This window comes from Sarcophilus harrisii, chromosome 3 (assembly GCF_902635505.1).
Source record: "Sarcophilus harrisii chromosome 3, mSarHar1.11, whole genome shotgun sequence".
NCBI classification, from domain to species: Eukaryota; Metazoa; Chordata; class Mammalia; order Dasyuromorphia; family Dasyuridae; genus Sarcophilus; species Sarcophilus harrisii.
The window spans coordinates 377642577-377664777 of record NC_045428.1 but is presented as its reverse complement, the minus strand read 5'-3'; the positions used below and the strand labels follow the sequence as shown (position 1 = coordinate 377664777).

The following is a 22201-nucleotide window of genomic DNA, read 5'->3' as shown; positions in this document are numbered from 1 at the left end:
CCGAGGATTTTGACACCTGGCCTTGATACAAAGCCATACTTGTTCCACTTAAGAGATGGAGCTCTTCAAAGCCCTTATTTTACAGGAGGAGATAGAAAGCGCTTTTGCTGAGCAATTAGCTTCATTGTTTGGGTTGGCAATGACATGTGGTGTCACCTTCCCTCAAAGTATAGAAAGCATTTAGCCTTCCAGGTGGGAAAACCCAGAAGTTATACAGCTTTGGTTGTAATGTCTGGTTTTTTGCCAAATAAAAGACCTTCAAGTACAGATAGACTTTCAACACCAGTCTTTGTCACTGGGGTAGAAGGAATAAATTACATCTCAACCAACTTTACTGATCACTTTTCCTTTTGGCTTCTAAAAAGTACAATTTACCATTAAATGAATTGAAAATGGTCCTGAAGGTTGAGAGTGGAACATTGAGTTCATTCAAATACCTGATCTATTGTGGCCAGTAAAAACAACTGCCTTTTCAGCCAAGTGCTAAGCTGTAGATTTGTGGGTCTTCTGCAGACGGGATGTCTGGGTTCCATGGCTTCCTAATTTTATTTTTTAAGCCATCCCAGGGATGTCTTTTCTACTGTGAAATCATTGTGTTACTCTGCTTTCAAATAACTTTATCACTTAGTGAATTGAGCACTCAGTAAACTTTGGGGCATCATGATAGTACTTTTCCATATTTTTGATATGGAATTTGTCAAACAAACATTTACAATAATTTTATTGAATGTAAGGGATATTTATATTTTATTAAAAAGATTTTGGGGGGTCATCACCAGCTGGGGCTATTTGAAGATAGGGAGGCGGCACATTGGTTAGAAGTATTGGACTTGGAGTCAGGGTGTCCCAAATTGTATGACTTTAACATTTAACAATCTGTTTCTTTTCATGTCCTCATCTGTAAAATAAAAATAATAGTCATACCTACCTCCCAGGATTGTCAAAGGGATAAAATGAGATAATATTTATAAAATGCTTTGCAAATTTCAAAGTGCCACATTGCTAGCTATTATCATTGAGTAATACTTTCAAGGGTCCCAGAAGATCTTTCTTTGATATTGAAATACTCTAAAAAATATTGCAAATATGAAATTCAGTGATATATCAGTTATTTATAATATATTACTGAATATATTATAGCTACAAAGACTAGAAACTAGCCTTTCAGAACTTCTCTAAAAGTTTCTAAAATGGGGGCTTCAGATTCAGAAGAATCTAGAAAATAAGATAGACTTTGAATCATCAAATATTGCGGAGCAGCTTTATAAGATGTCCATAGCTCCTTATCAAGCACTTGGACCATGCAATAGTTTTTTCTTAAAGAAAAGTTATGAAGATTCTCTAGTCTCATTGTCAATAAAATGTCATTTGAAAAAATAACCAAGTGTTCTTGACTGAGCCAAACAAGAATGATAATAGAAGAGTGTTGGGAAAACAGCATATCATGAGAGTTACAGAAGAATTTTGTTGCTTCTTTAGAGAACTCATTTCTGAGCACCATCTGTCAGTTGAGTCCTTTAACAATATCAACAAAAACTGGTCCATCTTGATGATATTTGCCATGACCTACTTTACCACTTATCCAGGAAATCCAATGTAGCCCTCACCTTAGGGGGAAACATTAGCCACTTATCTAGAATTTTTTAAAAATCATTTTCCTGCCATGTAAATTCTTGAATTCTACCTAATGGTTTTGTCCCATATATGAGCTGTTATTGCATAGATTGCGTTATAAAACTAAAGATTTCATTTTTAATGTTGTTTTTGCTAGAAATTCCTTTAAAATAAGCATTAAGGAGAAGTTTTATAGAAAATTATGATCTTGGGTTCAGGTGAAAATAGAGAAACTGTAGACTTTGGGATTAAGTCCTCCTCTTTCTCCTTTATACAGATGAAATAGACAGATGAGTACAAGTCGACAAAAAGCAGTCTCTGTTCTTTTGGCTTAGTGATGGAAGAGTTATAGATAGTGTTTTGAATAGTGATAGGAAGACAATGACAACAATTCAGCAGGTATTTATTAAGTGCCTGTAATGAACAGGCATGATAATATGTCCTAGTGAAATACAACAAAAGAAGGAAATGATCCTAGTTCTTGAGAAGTTTGTGTTATCAATGGTATATTAATATATACAGAATAAATATATATCAACTAAATGCGTTAGTTGGGAAACTCAGACACTATGTAGATGTGGTGGTGTTTGAGCAGCATGGTAAAGGAAATAATGGATTCTGAGGCAAAGGTGTGGCAGGAATGCATTCCAAGTATGGGGAACAACCTATGCTAAGGCACTTGGACAGTTGGAATGCTTGTGTGAGGGATGCAGAGAAAGCCCGTTTTGCTGTATTGTAATGTGGAAAGGGAAGTCACACATGATGGGGTTGGAAAGATGAGTTAGGACCAAGGAGTGAAGTTTATCTTAGAGGCAATAAAGCTGAATTTTATTGAATAAGGGAGACTCTAAAAAAAGTTTCTGGATAGAGAAAACATAACTTGAGAAAAACCATCTTTAGTTCTTGATTCTCTCATTAGACTTCCAGAGTGCCAACCATATCTAATTGTCTAGGAGGCCATGCAGCTGTGTGCTTCATTTATATAAAAGAGACAAATGACCCAAGCCAAATTTATGTCAAGAGTCTTTTTAAGAAAGTTAAGTTCCAGGGATGACTAGAATCATTACTCATTCAGTCTATGCCCTTGACCATCTATCTACATTTGCATGTCTGTCTGCATCTTCACCCTGATTATACCATATTGATAATCCCAATAATTAATCATGTAGTCATCAAGCTAGAGTTAATCTGCATTTCATAAGTATCTGAAAGAAATCAGGAAAGTGTATTTCAGAAGATACGAGAAGGAAAAAAAAAAACAGCTAAATTTTCCAGGTCACACAACAAGATGGAGAAATAGACATTTTCTCCAATTCTTAAGAAGTCAAGCCTCTTGATTGTTGTGCAGAAATTCTGTGCAAGAGATAAAATAGTTTCAGCTGTCTCTAAATTTTAGAACACTAAGAATCTTAAAATGAGGTGAGAAAATCTATTGAATTAACAGTACTAACAAACTCAGTACTCTCTTCTACAGGAATCATATTCAGTTTGGTCTTAACAAACCCATCCATGGACTTGTAACAGAACTCTCTACTACCATCCCTGACCATTGTCATGGAAGTTTATTTAAGCTGTGACTGAAGTGCCCTGTGTTGTTAAATAGTACTCAGCTAGCAAACTAAGGAAGAAAAACAGTTGGGACTTAAAAACCAGAGTATGTGTAGATCTCCCAGGGCTTCCTGAAGGAAATGACCCAGGGTGTACCTGGGGCTAGTTCTCTTCTCTCTAGACATCTCTTAGGACAGAGACTGAGGATCCATAAAATAGACAAAGTTTAAGAGACTTTAAAAACTAGTTCTTTGGAAAAATGCATGCAAAGAGGAAGAGATAAAAAAGTGAACAATAGAAAACTATACAGAAAAAAAAAAGACTAGAATTAGTAAAGATCTCAGGAAGAAGAAATTCACTTAAAGATCTCAAGCATAACCAGATAAACCAAGAAGAAAGATATTTAATAGATATAGTAAAATAATTCAGGTGTCTTAAGTATTTCAAGACAAAGGAAAATGAATTAACATCTGATGTGACAAAGAACTCGGTGGATTTCAAAAAGAGCATACAACCACAAGCAGGTTGTTCATGAATAATTTAAAAGAGAAAAAAAATAAGAGCAGAGTTTATGGTCTGCACAGAAGAAATACTCACTGAAGAAAGAAAAAAAGAGAAAATAACTTTGAAGAAATAAAAGAGAAGGTAACTTAATTGGGATATAAATATTCAGAATAAAGTACAATCTGGAAGAAGAGCAAAACCCCAATAATATTAAGAAAAACATGATCTTCATGCATGCAAAAAATGTATGTATGTATATATTATATATTGATCTCAAAGACAAAATTTGTAAAGGTAACTTAATAACTATAGATCTGCCAAAAGAACATGGACCAAAGAAATCTGAACGCTTTAATGCAAGAAATAATAGAACAATGAATGGAACAACTGAACACAGAAAATAAATGCAGTTTAAAAACTACACATATTTTTCCTAGGGGAAAAAAACCCCTATGCTTTAAACTTTAATACATATAGTGATTAGATTTAACAATTCTAGTGATAAACATCAAATTCCACACTTGCAAACAGAATCTGAGAACTTGAAAGTAACCATTAGTTTGGGTGGTCCTTTCTCTCCTCTACCCCTTCCTCTCATCCCTCTGTTCTTACTTATAATGTACACAGTGCCTAATTACTCCAAATGTGTTTTTTTTCCAGGAAGGAGTGTGTGTGTGTGTGTGTGTGTGTGTGTGTGTGTGTGTGTGTGTATGTGTGTGTGTGTACACATATAATGTACACATTTATGTACATAGTAAGTTATGTTTATTAAAAAATTATAAAGACCAATAAAAACCCCCAAACCCTTCCAAAGTAACTCCCAAAACTAACTCCCTTATTGACCGTAGCATTGTAATTTGCAGACATGCTGTTCTGCACATTTTTGAGCTGTTTGTCTGAAAAAGCAGCTCAAGGGATGGATAAAATCCAAAAACCCTCCTCAAGGAACTTTGGGAAGTCTGGTAACTGTCTAATAAAAACAATGTGGTACCTAGCATCTTGTGACCAAATTCTCAGCATTTCAAGCCCAAGGGAATAGAGTCCTTGTTTTGATAGTGACTGTCTATATTGTCATTTTTGAAGGTTCTCACAGGTCCACCTCATGCTGTTATTTGTTTCATGCCCTAGAACATCCATCCATCCGTGTTTTATTAGTCTCATTGAAATGTTCACAATGCATTCACTTGATAACTGAAAATACTCTGTTTACAAAGGCCTTTTGTCAGTTTTTTATGATTCGGTATCATTTCTGTTTACCTCATTGAGTTAGAGAAAATACCCATGGTGATAAGTCTTGGATTAAGTGAATTGAAGAATACTGAGGAGAGAATCCTTAGGACTTAGAAAAGACACCTTTCCCCTCATATAGTGTTTAAAAATATTTAGGGAATCTTTTAAGATTATGAAGTCATAACTTTGGAAAAATAATATCATACAGTGTATAAAAATATCAAAGAAACTTTGTATACTTCAGCCTAACACATACTGCCTTTGTGACCCTAAGCAGGTCATTTAATCACTCTTGTGTTCCTCAAGTAGTTCTTTAAGGCAGTAAAATTGCAAGTCAGGTGCTGATCTTCCCTGGCATGGAGAATTTCTCTTATTAGTAGAACTTTTCTGTATCAGTCACAGGTCTGATAAGAAGGCAAAATGAAAAAGAAAAATGGATTGGCAATTATATATTGCTTATAGTCAAACTCCTATCTGTAAGACCTTTAAATTCTTTTGTGATTGAGATTTTTAATGAATTATTGAGGATGCACACGGGGAACAAGTGACCCCAGAAGTTGATCAAAGTTTTTCTTTGTTTCTAAACTTATAATCTTGACTTGGATTGATCTACTGAGAAATAGGCAACCTGGTCTTCATAGGTCTTTATGAAGGTCTTGTTTTTTGTTCAATTTTTCCCCTTTAGATCACAAAATGAGCCTTTTTTGAACTGGGAAGTGCTTCTATTTCAGCTTTCAGAAGTTTAAATGACCTTGCGGCTCTATTTTCTTTAGTTAATATTTTATTTTTCTTTCTTGTTCCTCCTAGAATTCTGACTCTAGACGCTGCTTCTACTTACTCATCACTCACTTTCTACTTAGCTGGCGTCAATATGATTTCAGTTTCTTCCCTTCTATTTGAACCATACTTTCAAAGATCATTGATAACATACCAACCACCAAATTCAGTGGCCTTTTCTCAGTTCATGTTCTCCTTGATCTGCCTGTAGTATTTTAAACCGTGAATCAACTTTTCCTCCTTAACCCTTTCCTTCCATGGAATGATGTTAGACCATCTCTTTCTCTTCTTCTTAATAGTCTCCCTGCTGGCTCTAAATTGTGTGGGGTTATTTTGGTAATTTAATCCTTAGTTTTCTGTTTTCTGTGATATACTTTCTTTTTTGGAGATATCAAATATACCCACATCTTTAATTTATCTTTTTTTTAGGTAAATCCCCAATTTATATCTTTCCTTGAATGCCAGAGTCCAGTTGTTCAGCCATGTACTGAATATTGCTACTTGGATATCTTACTAAAGTATATAGTAGGCATCATGTAGCAGAAATACTGCTGAATTTGGAGTTGGATAACAGAAAGTATGATGGGAAGTGATGGTGTGATAGGAAAATTTGGCAGAATGGTAGTTTTGAGGGGAAATGTGATGAGTTCTCTTATGGTTACAAGTGATTGAGATGTATAGATCACCCAATATAAAATGTTCAGTGGATTAGGGTTGCTTAAACTTTATCCACTTGTCAATACTTTTCTCCCCCAAAATTTTTGTGACCCTAGATATATGGGTATATAAAAACAGTACACAAATCAAACATTTACTGATAATAACTCATAATTTTGAGAAATCCAAATTCAGTTATCAGACCTTACCATAGGGTCATGAACCACAGTTTAAGAAATTGGATCGTAAACAATTTGCAGTATGGGATTAGAACTGGAGAGAAAGGTTGACTGTATAAGATCTGAGAATCATCTGCATGAAGATAATAATTGAACCTATGGAAAAAGGTTCATTTTACATTTTACAGGTGTAGAAACTGATGCTGGTAGTTTAAATAACTTGCTCAAAAGTTATCTAACTAGGAAGAAATTGAACCCATATTTTGATTTCAAGTCTAATGCTCAAATTTTTGGTCAAAACAGACCCACCAAAATGTTATTAATGGTATTCCCTTCTCTCTAGTTTAAAAAAAATATAACTATAAATAAACATAATGTTTTTTCCATTTCTTAACACACAAATTATGTAGTAAATGTAGTCCCTTGCACCCTTTACAAGTTTTATATATAATTTCATCTATCTTCATACTTGGGGCACAACTTTTAGTCTAATGAACAAAAGGTTCTTCACCTATGTCATGGATTTGACTGAAGCAAGGGGAAGGAAGGCATAAATAACAAAAAAGGAAGTAATTCCCTGAAATTGATTTCATATAGCAAATAAGAATCATAGAAGAGAGGAATCAAAGCTGACCCTGAAGTTTTAAGTCTAAATTACTGGGGAAATGATACTATTTGAGGGAAATGATAAGAAGTCAATTGAGGCATTATTGTTGTTCTTAATCATTATAAAATTTGAATCTTTGGCTTAGCTTAATTAATAATTTAACAAATTATTGCTACCAATACTTAAATATTTCCAAAGATTAGTGATTTCACTGCTAGTAATAACCTACTTATATCTTAGTTTCACAATTTGCTTTATAATAGTAGTCCATATTTACATAGTACCTACCAATTTATTAAGCACCTTTTGCACAAAGACTCTATGAGGAAGACCACAGAAGTATATGTTATCTCAGTTTTAGTGATTAAGAAATTAAGGCTCATTAGATTAATACATTTTCCGGATAGGCAACACAATGTATTTAGTGTCACACTTGGGAGTCAAGAAGATCTGAGTTTGAATCCTTTCTCAGACACTCACTAGCTGTCTGGTGCCAGTCATTAAAAAAAATGACCTTTGTTTGCTTTGCTCTGTTTGCTCAAGGAGCTTATTCTTATTTTGTAACTAATAACTATAGTAATATGTGTGTGTGTGTGTGTGTGTGTGTGTGTGTGTGTGTGTCTTAGCGTATGTCTTAAATAAATAAAAAGTGTAGTAAAATATAAATTGCTCTATTTGCTTAAGGAGTTTATTCTTACTTTGTAAGTCATAACTATAGTAATATATATGTGTGTGTGCATGTGTGTGTATGTGTGTGTGTATCTTAGTGTATGTGTAGTAAATAAATAATAATGTAGTAAAGTTTAAGTTTTCTAATGCTTACAGGTTTATACCCATTTGTATATATTATTATATCCCCATTATAATGGAAGCAACTTGAGGACAGGGATTCCTTTGACTTTTTCATTGTATTCTCAATGCTTAGTCCTGCTTCTCTTTTGTACTTGGATGAACCACTTGCTATAGCTACAGTCCTTTGAACTTATCTTCTTGCCTCCAGTCTTTCTCTTCCTACAGTCAATTTTTTCCATATCAGTGCCAAATTAATCTTTATAAAAATTTTAATTTTGATAATTTTTCTTCCAATCTGGACCTGTGATTTCAAGGTTATGGGAGTTGGGGTTTGGGGGACTCCTACACTATAAAAACTCTTTCCACCAATGTAGATCCATCAACCAGTCTACATAAGAAGTTAATTTTAGGAAGTTTAGTTAGAAATTAAATGTATGGCCACCATGGGAACACTTGAACTTAATACTTTTGGTTCATGTTTTTCCTCTTAAAACAAATCTTTGATGGCAATGCACCTTCGGCAGTATGCAATTCTGATATAATACTTTGGTTTTGAAGGTTTGTTCCCAACCTGTTTTTGCACTGTTGTATCTTTTAATTGCTTTCCATAAACTTTACTCTCCATTCTTTTCTCCCCACTTGCAGGGTCCCTCCCTTCTTTTGTGTCTATTCAGTTTTCTCATTCTAAAAATTTTAGTTCAAGTCCCTTGAAATCTTTCTAAGTCATTTTAATTTGTGGTAATTGCTGCTTTATAAACTCATTGTGTTTATTTACTTTATTACTGATTTTACAATTATATCATGGTGTATTGTGGGCATAGAGCACTGGATTTGGAATCAAGGAAATCAGAGTTCAAATCTGGATTCAGACATTTAATACCTTTGTGATTCCAGGCCAAACTTCTCAGTCTTTCTCAATCTACCTTTCTTATCTTTAAAATGAAGAAATTGGAATTGAAGGGCGCTATAGTTTTGTCTGTAATCTTGTGATCTGATGTCTTCGTTTACATTTACTTAATTAATGATTGTCTTTTGGCCATTAAGAATGGAGATAACAGTCAAGGAATTTGCAAGCTTTTTGAGGACAGGGATCATGACTTATACTTATACACACACACATACACATACATATATAACACAATATATACATGGACTAGATATAATATTCATATATGCACACATGTGGAATATATGGAACAGATATAACACATATATAACATATGTATATATAATATATATTTGATATACGTATTGTACAAGTACATTGCGTATTGTAGGCTCTGCACAAAGATAGTAATCATTTATTGAGTAGAGATTAGGGGTAATACTATATAACAACTTTATTCCATAAAAATTATACAGCCACATGAATTGCTAGATTTTCTTGGACTGCAAGCTGAAACTAGATTTCAGAATCACATTTTTAGGTGAAAGACTCCATTTATCAGTAACATGATCAAAATCTTTTCCCTACTGGCTCAGGCTTTTGAAGGCAAAGGTAATACTTGGAGATCTCTTTGGGATTATTGTCATATCCCCTTGATACTAGTTGAGACTCAGTAATTGGTATTTGATATCTATTCATATGGGATAGGAGCTGGTCCTAACCACAGAGTTAGGAATGATCATGCTAGAGCGACCTCTATACATCTTTCACCAGTGCAGGTTGGCAGTTCCTTTGAACCTTACAGTCTTAAAATTCTGACCCACCTGCAGAGACTAAAATTGAAGCATGTTTTTTAAACTTTGTTTTTCTTGCTTATTTTATTTTGCCACATGGCTGATATAGAAATATTTTGTATGCTATCACATATATAATTGATATATTCCTTGCTTTCTCAATGGGTAGGGAGAAGACTGGAGAGAATTTGGAATTCAAATTGAAAAACAAAAACTTAAATAATAATAAAAAAGAAAAGAAATAGTATTAGAGAGTTCCCTAAAGCAATGAGAGATTAAATGACTTTCCTAGAATCAGTCATCATGTGTCAGAGGCAGGACTTGAATCCAAGTATCATAGGCTTCTAGCCTAATGTTTTGTCTACTGTACCAGATTCTTTCTCCATAATTTCATTAACATGTTTAAATATCTCTATTTTGTATTGTTTTATAAGATTGCTCAGTTTTATTTTATTAACCAGAGCAAATGAAAACTAGTAAAGTACTGTCCAGTGCTGGTTTAATTTTTAACTTTGGGTCTTGGGGAAAAAATTAAAAAAAATTCTTCACTTCTATTTTCTCATTCTTTATCGTTTGTGAATGTTGTCATCATAGATTACAACCTAGCAGGCGGAAGACTCCTCACTACAAAAATCTTGGCAATTCTCATTGACATCAGGCTAGTTTCCTGTGATGAGGAAAACATCCTGGCAGGTGTTTTCCCTCCTTACCCAAAGCATTTTGGACACAGCTGTGGCAGTGAAGTGTGTGTGTGTGTGTGTGTGTGTGTGTGTGTGTTGGGGAGGTATATATATATATATATATATATAAAGTCTAGATTAGTAAAGAAACTTGGGGTTCTTCCAGTTTTGGTTCTCTCATTCACTGTATGATTCAAATCACTTATCTTCTGTGTTATTGTTAAGCACATGAAGATAGGTGAGATAATCTCTGTTCAAGCCCTAACTTACAAGGACAGGAATCTCCTCAGTTATGGTCAGACTATTAACATATATACACCTACTTTTCTCAGTATACCCACTTTTACAGGCAACTAAGAGGTGCGGTGGATAGGCAGCTGGAGCTGGAATCTTGACTTCAAATCTAGATTCAGATACTTAATAGGTTTGTGATGCTGGCAAGTCGATTAATCTTTGTTAACTCAGTTTTTTTAGTTGTTAAATGGGAACAATAACGATACCTATTTCACAAGATTGTTGTTAGGATCAAGTGAACTATTATTAGTTTAAATGCCTGTCACATGCTAGGTTCCCATTCCTCCTTTCCCTTCCTCTCTCCTCGCCTTCCCTCTTTTCTTTTTCCTTCTCTCTCTTTCTTTTCTTCCTTCTTTCCTCTCTCCTTCTTCCCTCCCTCTCTTTCTTCCTCTTTCCCTTTGTAGATTTTTGTCTTAAATTGCAGTGACTAGTTGTATAAGTTCCTTCTGCACTTTCTTACAGTTATACATATGTAATTTGTACCAGTTGACATTACGGTGCAAAGACTGAATACTTTGGGGTTCTTGGCTGTGTTCTAGGTAGTTGATGTTGACAGTTACACGAACTCCACCTGGGAAGGTATTGTTCATTGGCAGTAAATAAGCAGCCAGAGCATGAATATTATTGTTGCAGATCTGATGACCAGTCTCCAGAAAAACTTTGAATGTCAGGCAGGATATATATTTTTTTTTTTTTGGTTTAGGATTATTCTTATGCTCTCTTGATTTGATGGCATTTGATCTTTAGAGGTAAAAAATTGAATTGTTAACCCAACATGCTGCCTTTTTTGAACAGAGAAGCATAAAATCAAATAATAAGAGCATGAAGAGAGAATAAGGCTTGAGTATCTGTGACAACAACATATTTTGTGGAAAAAGTAAAAGTGAAATAAATCATCTAAAGACCTGTCTAAACTATGGTAAATCTAGGGATAGAGTGTATACTGTCCGAGCTCAGGCAATTACATAGTTTCTCTGAGGCCTGAGTTTTATCTTCTGTAAAATGGAGGTTTGAACGAAAATCGTTGTTCCTAGGGTCTGTGGGGCTCCTATGGGTCCATGGAATTTTTAGAAGTTTGTAATACCAGTATACTCCAAGCATGATCATTTTGAGCTTTATTTAGCTCCTACAAAATATGTAGCGTGATTTGGTATAATAAATATGTTAAAAATGCTTTCTGTAGACCAAATACATATTTCAAACATATATACACACATATATATTGATGCTGTTGGGATTGATAGAGTACAGAATTAGTTAAAATTATTACTCAAGAAAGTTGCTTTTTTCTTGTGCTTTTATTTAATTAGTTTAATTTGATAATACTACATACTCTCATGTGAGAGGCACACCATGGTAAACTGGATTGAACCTTGGACCTGAATCAGAAAGACTTGGCTCCTGGTCTCATCTCATCATTTATAGCTACATGGACTCTTGCAGGTCACATAAACTCAGTTTCTTATTCTGGGCCTCAGTATTTCATCTGTTAAAAGAGAACTTTGGAGTGGTTGATTGGATCTGATTTTTTAGAATGTTGGGCATTTTGTAGAAAGATATTTTTTCCTCAAAATTTTGTTACCTGGCTAGGTCAATAAAATCTTAGCTGAGAATATTATGGGTTGCTACTTTACTCCTAGAGCCTCCTTTAACACAGGGTAAGTCGATAAAATACATTAGTTCAGCCACACCACAGTACTCTATATCCCTGTGGATATTAGATATTAGGAATTTTTCATATATCCTGGATCCTTATTACATCACTAATGCCCTAATGGGAGGCTTTACTTTTCCCTTTTCCACTCATTCATATAAGCATCATTAACTTAAGTGCTGCTGGTACCTGTCTTCAATCTCATGTGTTTTTTTTTTTTTTTCTTGGTAAATTTGTTCCTAAAGTGGGCATTACATTCAGCTCTTTTAGATGTGGGACTCTGTCTTTCAGAAGAATTGATTGCTTTATATTAGTGTGTTTTTTGGTTGGACTCGTGTAACAGTGACTGTTTTGTATTTTTGAAGCTTGTTGCAATTAGAAAACAGCGACTTTGGATTGTGTTCTGAAATGATATGTTTTAGAGGGAAAAAAAGCGTGTGCCCAGTTGTTTTTTGCCAGTCTTACTTCCACAAAATCAATGATAGGAGAAATTGCTTTGGTTTGTGCCAAAATGGTTAGTTTCTTCAAGAGCTCTGAGGTTTAACCAAGCAGAAATGACTTAAATGGAACCCTTCCCTTTCAGTTTTTGGGATCTGCTTAGTGGCCTAAATCCCATACAGCTTCCCCAAACCCCACCCTGTCAGCTGCTTTCTGGTATGCCTTTTATCAAGGGTTCTCAGTGACTCAGTTTTAGCGAGGATTGTCACCATCAACAGTCAAGTTTCTCCCAAGGTACACATGGGATTACTTAAAACCTTGGCTAGCACACATAGATTTTTTTTTCCTAGGAAAAAGCTCTTTAGATGAGGAGTCCGGGAATCATAGCAGATGATAGACCTATTATTTGGGGGAGAGGCTGTTGAAGAAAAAACCTGTATTTCCTACTATTCTTTACTGTAATGGTTCAGTTTTTGACACTCTTGTTTTCTGTGAATTGAGAATCTTAGCCCTGGCTGGCCAGTTTCCCAGCTATTAAATTATGAAGGGCAAGGGAAAATGAGGGAAAACAATGTAGTTTAGGGATCCATGCAGTGCTAACAGATGGAGAACAGGTTTACTGAAAAACCATCAGCATTACACATAGTTTACTTAGTATTCAGTTTCAACCCAGGGATACTTATGATAACTTGTCAGCAATGTTTTGTACAATTCATTTTCTTGGCACTAGGTAAATTGTCTGTAAACCTCAGTTTGGGTGTGTGAGACATGGAGGCTGTCTATGGTTTCTTTTCCTTGCAATAATGCCACCAAGGCAGATTTTATCAAGGTTTAGTAAATATTAAATACTAAAGGGAATGTAAAATGTCTAAACTTAAACTTTATGCCTGGCAGATTCTTTTTTTTTTTTTTTAAATTTTAATACTGTATTCAAGAAATTACCAAAAAGGATTAAGAAAGTTTCTAGCATCTTGTTTTCTCTTTGTAGACCTCAAGCTAATTTCCCTCTTACCCTGGCTTTCACTATTTCTTTCCATTTACCATGGTTACATTTCTAATTGGCAAGTAGTGGATTCTCTTGACTCTTATTTAGAAATCATTCTGTTAAAAACTGTTGTAGAAATAGACATATATCATTTTGCCTAATAGGGAAGGAGGGAAGAAGCCTGTGTACAATATTGTACAATTTGTACAATATAGGAAAAATAAAATGGTATTGCTATTGGTAATATAGTAAGGTAATATGATCAGATAACTGATACTATCCATTGATCTAGTGATTTCTTTACTGAAAAGTTATTAAAAGGAATGTGAAAAATTGATTTACGTAAGATATGTAAACAGGTTTTATTTGTATATCCAGTGAAAAGTATAAGTTTTTACATAAGACCAGGCCTAAGGCCCACTTCTGAAGTTCACTTTTGGTCTTGGGTTGGATTAAATCACTTGTAATCCATCTGATATTCACACAAAGAAATTTGTTTAATAACACTTAAAAGATATTTAGCAAGAAATATAGCGCTGATTAATTTGGGCGCAGCTTCTCTGTGGCTTTTTTTTTCTTTCCATTTTGATGTGCAGAAGCATGTGCCCAATCCAAGGAGTCAGTCAGTGCTTCTTTCACCAAACTTTTGTATAGATGACTGGGAATTGCCTGAGCCTTAGTGCTCTGAACTAGTTATGTCTCAAAATTTATTTCATTATTTTTTTGAAAATAGGTTTTTTTAAAATATGTTTTGGGTTTTTTTTTTCATTGCCTTTAATTGCCCTCTGCACTCTTCTTTCTTTCCTAGTGAGCTATGTGCTTATTACAAAACTATAAGCTTTTTTTTTTTTTTTAAAAAGTAAAAGAAAAAAAAAGGAGAAATTTCAAAACCAATGCATTGAAAGAAATTTGGCAGTATATACATGTAGTATTTTACCCTCCAAGTTCTCCTACACCTTCAAAGGAGATTGGGGGACCGAAGAAATCTTTTGTCATATCTCCTCTTTGTGCTTTGTAATTTTGCAGCACTCGTTTTGATTACTTTGTGATGACTATCCATTATAGTTATATCACTATAATAATTGTGTATGTTGTTTTCTTGCCTTGCTCACTTTATTTTGTTCCAGTTCAAGTTGTTCTTGGTTTCTCTATATTGGCTGTTTCTTAGAGCATGTTAATATTCTATATACATTAAATTATCACTGTACTACCTTTTAAGAAAAAAACTAGCCTCAATGACATGGGGATAAATATTGTTCTTTTTAATGTTTAGCTATAGGTAAGTTAAAGTAAACTGGGATAAATAATAAGATGGAATGCTATAAAAATATAAAATGTGAAAAATACAAAGAAATATGGAAGAAATTATATCATGTGAAAAATAAGTAAATGGTGTATGGTACTATGAATGTAAGTGAAATAGATTGAAGAAAGAAGAATCAAAGTGTTATGGATAATATCTATAATATCTAAAAAAGTAGTGAAATCTCATAAGCACACAAACAGTACAAAGATTAGAAATAAAATGCTATTTTTATTCTTTTGTTTAACAGGTTATTTTTCCTTTTATCAAAATATAAATAGTGGGAAAGTTGTGATTTTAAGATATTCGTATTTTTATTGATCATTTTTGTTGAAATTGTTAAATAGATGATAAATTTATTTCAAAACAATAGCATATCACTTTTCCCTTTCCTTCCCCTACCCCATTTATACATAAAAAGAGTTCCTTTTTGGGGAGAAGAACCTTTTGGGTAGCTGTTTATAAATCTGACAACTGTTTCTTGTGTATTAGTCTCATGTTCTAAAATTACAGTGATGGCTAAATGTAAAGTTGGTATAGAAGCTATGACCTCTTTGGACTATATATATAGCTATGTGAATTAAGCCATTTTTGCATGGAAAAACTATGATAAAAGTATGAAATGTTAAGTTTTCTAGCTTCAGAGAATTATTTGATTGTGACAGATTCTTTTTTAAACTTATTTATTTAATATTTTTCTTAAGTTATATTCATTTTTTACATTTGTTTTTAGATTTTTTTGAATTGTAAGTTCTCTCCCTTATCCCCACCTACAATTAAGAAACCACTTGTGAAGTTATGCAGAATATTTCCATAAAGTCAAGTTGTAAAAAAAATCACCATAGATCTCCTATCCTAATGAAAATAAAAACTCCCAAGAAAATTAAGTTTAAAAGAAGGAGACAGAGAAAGAGAATGCTTCAATCTATATTTGGATGCAATCAGTTCCTTCTCTGGGTATGGGTAGGATTGTTCAATATAAGTCCTTCAGAGTAATCATGGATGATTGTACTACTGTGAATAGCAAAGTCATTCACATCTGGTCATCCCAGAATATTGTTATTACTTTGTATATAGTACATTTCACTTTGCTTGAGTTCATGGAGGACTTTCCAGGTTTTTTTCCACGAGAGCATCATGCTCATCATTTCCCGTAAGGCAATAATAGTCCATTATAAGCACACACCATAGTTTATTGAGCCATTCCCCAATTGATGGGCATCCCCTCAATTTACAAATTTTTTGTTATGGCAGATTCTTAAATTATCTTGGGGAAAAAATGAACATAGGATTTCTAATTCCTCACTTTCCATTCTGTGAGAGACATGGGAATGCTTTATTAATAGAGTTGTTAACTAGTTAAACCATTCTAGAAAGCAATTTGGAATTATGCAAATAAAGTGACCAAAATATCCACTTACTTGGACTTAAAGACTACAATACTGGCATGCATTGCATGGAGGGCACCGACATAAAGAAAGCCTTCATATGCACAAATGTCTTTATAATAGCATTTCGAGGGGGTAACTGAGGATTAGAAACAAAGTGTGATTGGGAGAACAACTAAACAAAACATGGTATGTTCGTGTAGTAGATTTACTCTTTAAAAACAATATGATATAGAGAAACATGGAAAGATTTAAACAATTTGATACAATGGGAAGAAAGGAGAACCAAGAAAACAACATACACATTAGTCACAAAATTGTAAATATAAACATCAGTAAATACAAAACATTAAAAATGAATATTACTAAATTACAAAGAATAAGCTTGACTCTCAAAAGATGTGAGAAAAAAAACTTCCCCCAACTCCTTTGCTAAAGTGCTGGAGTCTGTGGGTGTATAACATTATCTGTTACATTCAATTTTTTTGTTATATCAATTGATTTTGCTAAATTTGTTTTTTCCCTAACTTTTTATTTTAAAAAGGTTTCATTTTTAGGGCTGGCTTTCTGAGATTGGGGAGGGGAGGAGAAACAGCCTGTGCAAAGGTATGAAAGTCAACAGTGATTGATTGCCAGTTTCTGGAGTTTGCAAAGGAGTGATTGTAAAGATCAAGGGCTAACTACATTGTTAGCTGAGGCTGGAGGTGGAGTAGTGGGGACAGCATACAATGTTGGAGAAAATAGGATCATCTTTGATGTGTGTGGCATTCAACATGTATTTGAATGCCACAGTTTTATATTTTTTTGTGGAATATTTTTATTCCACATGTATTTTTAATTTGTGGAATAAAACAAGTATTATAATATAGTATAATAAAAACAATATTATAATATAGTACAATAAAGTATAATAATATATTAACAGTATAGTATAATAAGATGATTGCACATGAAACTGCAAATCTGTTATGTACAACTTGCTATTCCTTTTAAATAGGTAATAAAATTTTTATGTAGATGGCTTATTTTTTTCTCCTTCACTCCTGTTCAACCTAGGTAATTGTAGTTTTTAAAGTTCTTTAAGAGAATAGATCTCTGCTTCTTATTCATCATCAAATGGACACAAACAAGACAGATCATCTGTTAGGAGACTCTTAAACTTTCCTGAAGAGCATACAGATAATAGCCAAATGTTAGAAATGCTACTGTTTTGCGAAGGATTAAAAAAATGCTAAAAATCTAACCCAAATTGATATTTATCTAGACTAACAGGTCATGTTTTTCTTTTGTCATTTCAGACATACATTGGAAGTGTGGTTATATCAGTGAACCCATACCGATCATTGCCCATTTATTCACCAGAGAAAGTGGAAGATTACAGGAATAGAAATTTTTATGAGCTGAGTCCTCACATGTAAGTATGACATTAAAGCTTTAAGATTCTCTGTCATTGAAGAGCTGGATTGTTGACAGATGTATCCAGCTGTTTTCTGTGAGTCATAGGAAAGTATGTTTTTATCAGTTGTGGTTTTCAAGATAAAAGAATGCAGAGTTCATTTGGTGGCATTGCCTTATTTTTAAGGGAACAGTCAAGCTATTTCATTTAATGGTCCTCTATTCTGTTTGAGTTCTGAAATGTTTGTACAAAAGTTTTCTGGTATTATAACAGATGTTGTTATATTTCTATAGAAAGTAAAACTAGAATTAATTTTATTTCTTTATTTAAAAGAGCACACACAATGTTTCCAGACCAGTTGGCCTGAGAAAGTGTAGATAGTTGTGCAATGGTTGTTGAGTGAATGGACTTGGTGCTACCTTCAGTTTATACAGTGCATTTTTGAGAGACATTATCTGGTGCTTTAATGCTGTAGAAACATTATCCAATTCTTGGAATATTTCTACTACCAGAGATATTAACAAATTGTCGATGTTAGGGCCCCAGGTACATGTTGCTTCTGTGTGATACTGCAGTCTTTGAAGTCACTTAAGTGATTGTTCTTAAGACAGAAGAGAGTTATTTCACAGAGTAAATAATTCCTGTAAAAGGAATGCTACTAGATAACTGTTACAATTACTAACATTTATGTAACACTTAAAAGTTTGCAAAGTGCTTTATGTTCACTTAACTTAGAGTCTGAAAACAGTCTGGTACAGTAGGTATTATCCCCACTTGACAGATGGGGGTAAATGACTTCAGGTATTTCTTACTTCAATACCAGCAATTTATCCACTACCCTACCCTTTCTGTTGCATTCTCTCTGTTGTTGTCTCAGAGTAAACTCCTCATAAATGTCTTAAAAAATGTCCAACCTCCTCCAAAAGAGTGATGCTTTTGGTTTCATTTCTGATTAATTAATGATTTTGATTTAATTAAAGTAATACTACCATAGTGTTTCTGGATACCATAAATTACTCATGGGATCAATAATTGGATCTGTATATTTTCTAATTTCTGGATTAGAAATAATAAAGATAAAAAACTTTGCAAAAAAAAGGACCTAAAGAATAATAGTGATCTTATTACTTTTGGTTTTTCTTTTAACAAAGTGGGGCTGTCCTCTTAGCTGTTTTTTAGGACAGATATTTCTGTCTTTATTTTCACATTTGGAAGATAGCCACAAGGGAAAAAAAACACACGGATGAGATTTTCCCCAAGACACCTAAGGATTTTTTAGCTACTATTTTATTGTGCTACTTGGATTTTACGCAGAATTAATGTTTTAACTCATCAGTCCTTGAAAATGAGAAGTCTCTTGAAGATGGGAATTTCAGTGATTAATTACATAATATAGTTTGTTTGACTTGAAGATATACTAAATTGGTACAGTGGATAGAGTTTTAAACTTTGACTTGGGAAGAGTTGGGTTCAAATATTATCTGAGAAACTTATAAACTCTGCAATCTGAGGAAGTCACTTAATTTCTGAACCCAGTTTCTTCATCTATAAAATGGGGATAATATGTAATTTATAAATTATATATATATATATATATATATATATATATATATATATATATATATATATGTGTGTGTGTGTGTGTGTATATATATATATATGTGTGTGTGTGTGTGTGTGTGTGTGTGTGTGTGTGTGTATAGAGTTTTGGAATCCTTAAAGTGCCATATTAAAGTTATTATTTAGAATGTTTCCCAGTAAGTCTTGGGACAGGATTATGGGTAATGGAGGTGAGAGGTGTACCTATGAATGGAATCAGCCTCCTTGAAAACCCAAACCCTCTCTAATTTTAATGGCCCATCTGTTGTAATGGAATTGAAAACATCAATGGGCAGCTGTTTAGCAAATGTGATATACTGTGAGAAGAAAGAATTGGCCAGGGACATATGTTGAGGAATATTTGAAAGTTATCAGGCTGATGAACAGTGCATTCGTTTTCTGGAATTTAGATATATGTCTGGCACTCATTAGCGACTAACTAAATAAAAGGCCCTGGTAGAGTCATAGATGGTGTCATAGAACAAGATTTACTTTGTGAGCTTGAAGACTCACTCAGTTGGTGTTAATAGATATAAAAGTATAATTCTTTTATAACAGATGTTCCATTCCCAGGTTTTTATTTACTTGCCTTGATATGTCCCAAAATGACATTACTGTTGTGTATGAAACTAGACATTAAAAAAAAATGCAGCAAAAAAAAAAAAAAAAGCAGCTCAATAGCTGCTACATGGGAATAATTGTCATTGGATTGTCCTCCAGGTGTATTGGCAAGATTAGACAAAATTTTGTTTAGCTTTACATTTAAAGTATATCAGGAAAAAATAGCATCTGAAAATTTCTATAGAATCTTCAGTTTGTTCAATCCTCTATTATTAAATAAATCTATTGTTTTTTACTTGAATTTTTATGCTAATGAAGTCTAATCTTAAGGAGAGGTTCATAATAGTTATTTACCTGTTCTGTTGCCCAGATCCTAACCCAGGCCATGAGCAACCACATCTGGCAATAGCCTTGGGCTTCCGGTGTGATCATGCTTTTGCTGCTGAGGCAGCTAGGGGATATAGATAAGATCAGGCTTGGAATCAGGTAGCCTTAAATTCAGATTTGATCTTAGACACTCAATAACTTTGTGAGCTGAGAAATCACATAAATATCTTTTTGACTCAGTTTTCTTTTCTATAAATGGGGGGATAATAATTGCCACTTCTTCCCAGCATTGTTGTGAATATCAAATGAGATATTACTTGTAAAGTGCTTAGCTCAATAGCTGGCACATAGTAGGCACTATATATTAATTTTAGCAGCTAGGTGACATTATGGATGGAATGCCAGGCCTGGAATCAGGAAGACCTCAATTCAAATCTTGCCTCAGATAGTTACTAACTGTGTAACCCTAAGCAAATCCCTTTACCCTATCTGCCTCAGTTTCCTCATCTGTAAAATGATCTGGAAAGAAAATGGCAAGCTATTTCAGTATATTTGCCAAGAAAATCCCAAATGGGGTTTCCAAGAGTTGGACAGGATTTAACAACAGCAATTATTATTATTGGTGCTTTTCCTTTTTAGAGATAGTTATTAAAATGCTTGTGCTCCATGGCATCTAACTTCCTGAACACCTAACTGCTTATCCTCCATATGCGCTTTCTTATATCTGGATTATCACATTTCATTCCCCAGTTTTTTATCTTTATTTCATTCTACATTCCATTTTCCACCCTTACTTTATTTCTCTTTCTACTGAATACATCAGGTTTTGAATATAAGAATAAAAACTCTAGAACAAAGTTTTATTCCTCTCTGCCCTGAGGGTACCTGCTCTTGGAAGGTCCACATAGGACCCATCACAGACATTATACTCTTACCTATGCATCCTCTCTCTTTCTCCATTCTTAGGATACATTTTCAGTCATTGAGGATATATATTTGCAAGATAAATTCTTTTTTAATGTGCTGGCCTTACCTTTTATCTTATAGTATCTGAAATCAGAAGAGATGAAATTGCCATGTTTGCTTAAGTAAAAACTTAGGCTGACTCTTACACAGATGAGTTTTAGGTTTATGAGAAAAAAATTAATTTCTAACTTTTTGGGAAACTCACTAGAATCATAAACTCTACATGGTTCATCCTAGGGGGAAAAAAACAACAAAAAAACCAAAAAAACTTGGGCCTTGGTTTCAGTTTAAATCAAGACCAGCTTAAATGTAATACTGCCAGGCTCTGAAAATTGGCTAATTATTTCTTCAGCCCAGACTTTATTGGAATTGAATTAGAACCATGGTTCACTTAGTGCATAGAATCATCCAAACATGTAACTTTACGTGAAAGCTATGTTCTTTTTGGAGGAAACCTGGAATTTGGCTTTTCCTTTCAGATAAGCCTTTGCTTTTAGACCTGAATTCCTTTAAAGCCCTTAATTTTCAAATAGTGGAAATAATGCATGTGATGGGTGAGGGAAAGGAGTAGAAACAACCAACTGGAAATAATGGAGTGGGTGGGGAGGGCTCTTATTCTCAAAAATAGGTTTTAAAATATTAATTATGTTGGATTTATTCAGAAAACTACCTTGTTTCAGTTTTACTTATCTGGTAATTATAATTATATTGTTTTCTCCCTTTTCTGAAATCATAATTGTTCATTGTGTTTTTTCAATCATGTCCAATTTGTTGTGATTCCATATGGGGTTTTCTTGGTAAAGATACTGGAGTGGTTTGCCATTTCCTTCTCCTTTTATAGATGAGAAACTAATGCAAATAGGGTTAAGTAATTTGTCCAGGGTCACATGGCGAGTAGGTGTCTGAGATTATACTTGAACTCAGGATTCCAGGCCCAACAATCTATTTACTGTACCGCTTAGGTGCTCCTTACTCATAATAGTTTGCTTAGTCACATTTTATTGATTGTGATATTTGGAAAC

General features: G+C 33.8%; 1 protein-coding gene across 5 annotated transcripts in view; it reads left to right on the top strand.

Moving 5' to 3' along the window:
• Nucleotides 1-22201, top strand: part of MYO1B (myosin IB) — a 197362-nt gene that overhangs the window by 47265 nt on the left and 127896 nt on the right. For all 5 annotated transcript variants that reach the window (XM_023499351.2, XM_012544877.3, XM_012544878.3 and 2 more), the window contains exon 3: nt 17629-17744. In XM_023499351.2, coding sequence (XP_023355119.1) covers nt 17629-17744 — 116 coding nt within the window. The remainder of the gene's footprint in view (nt 1-17628; nt 17745-22201) is intronic.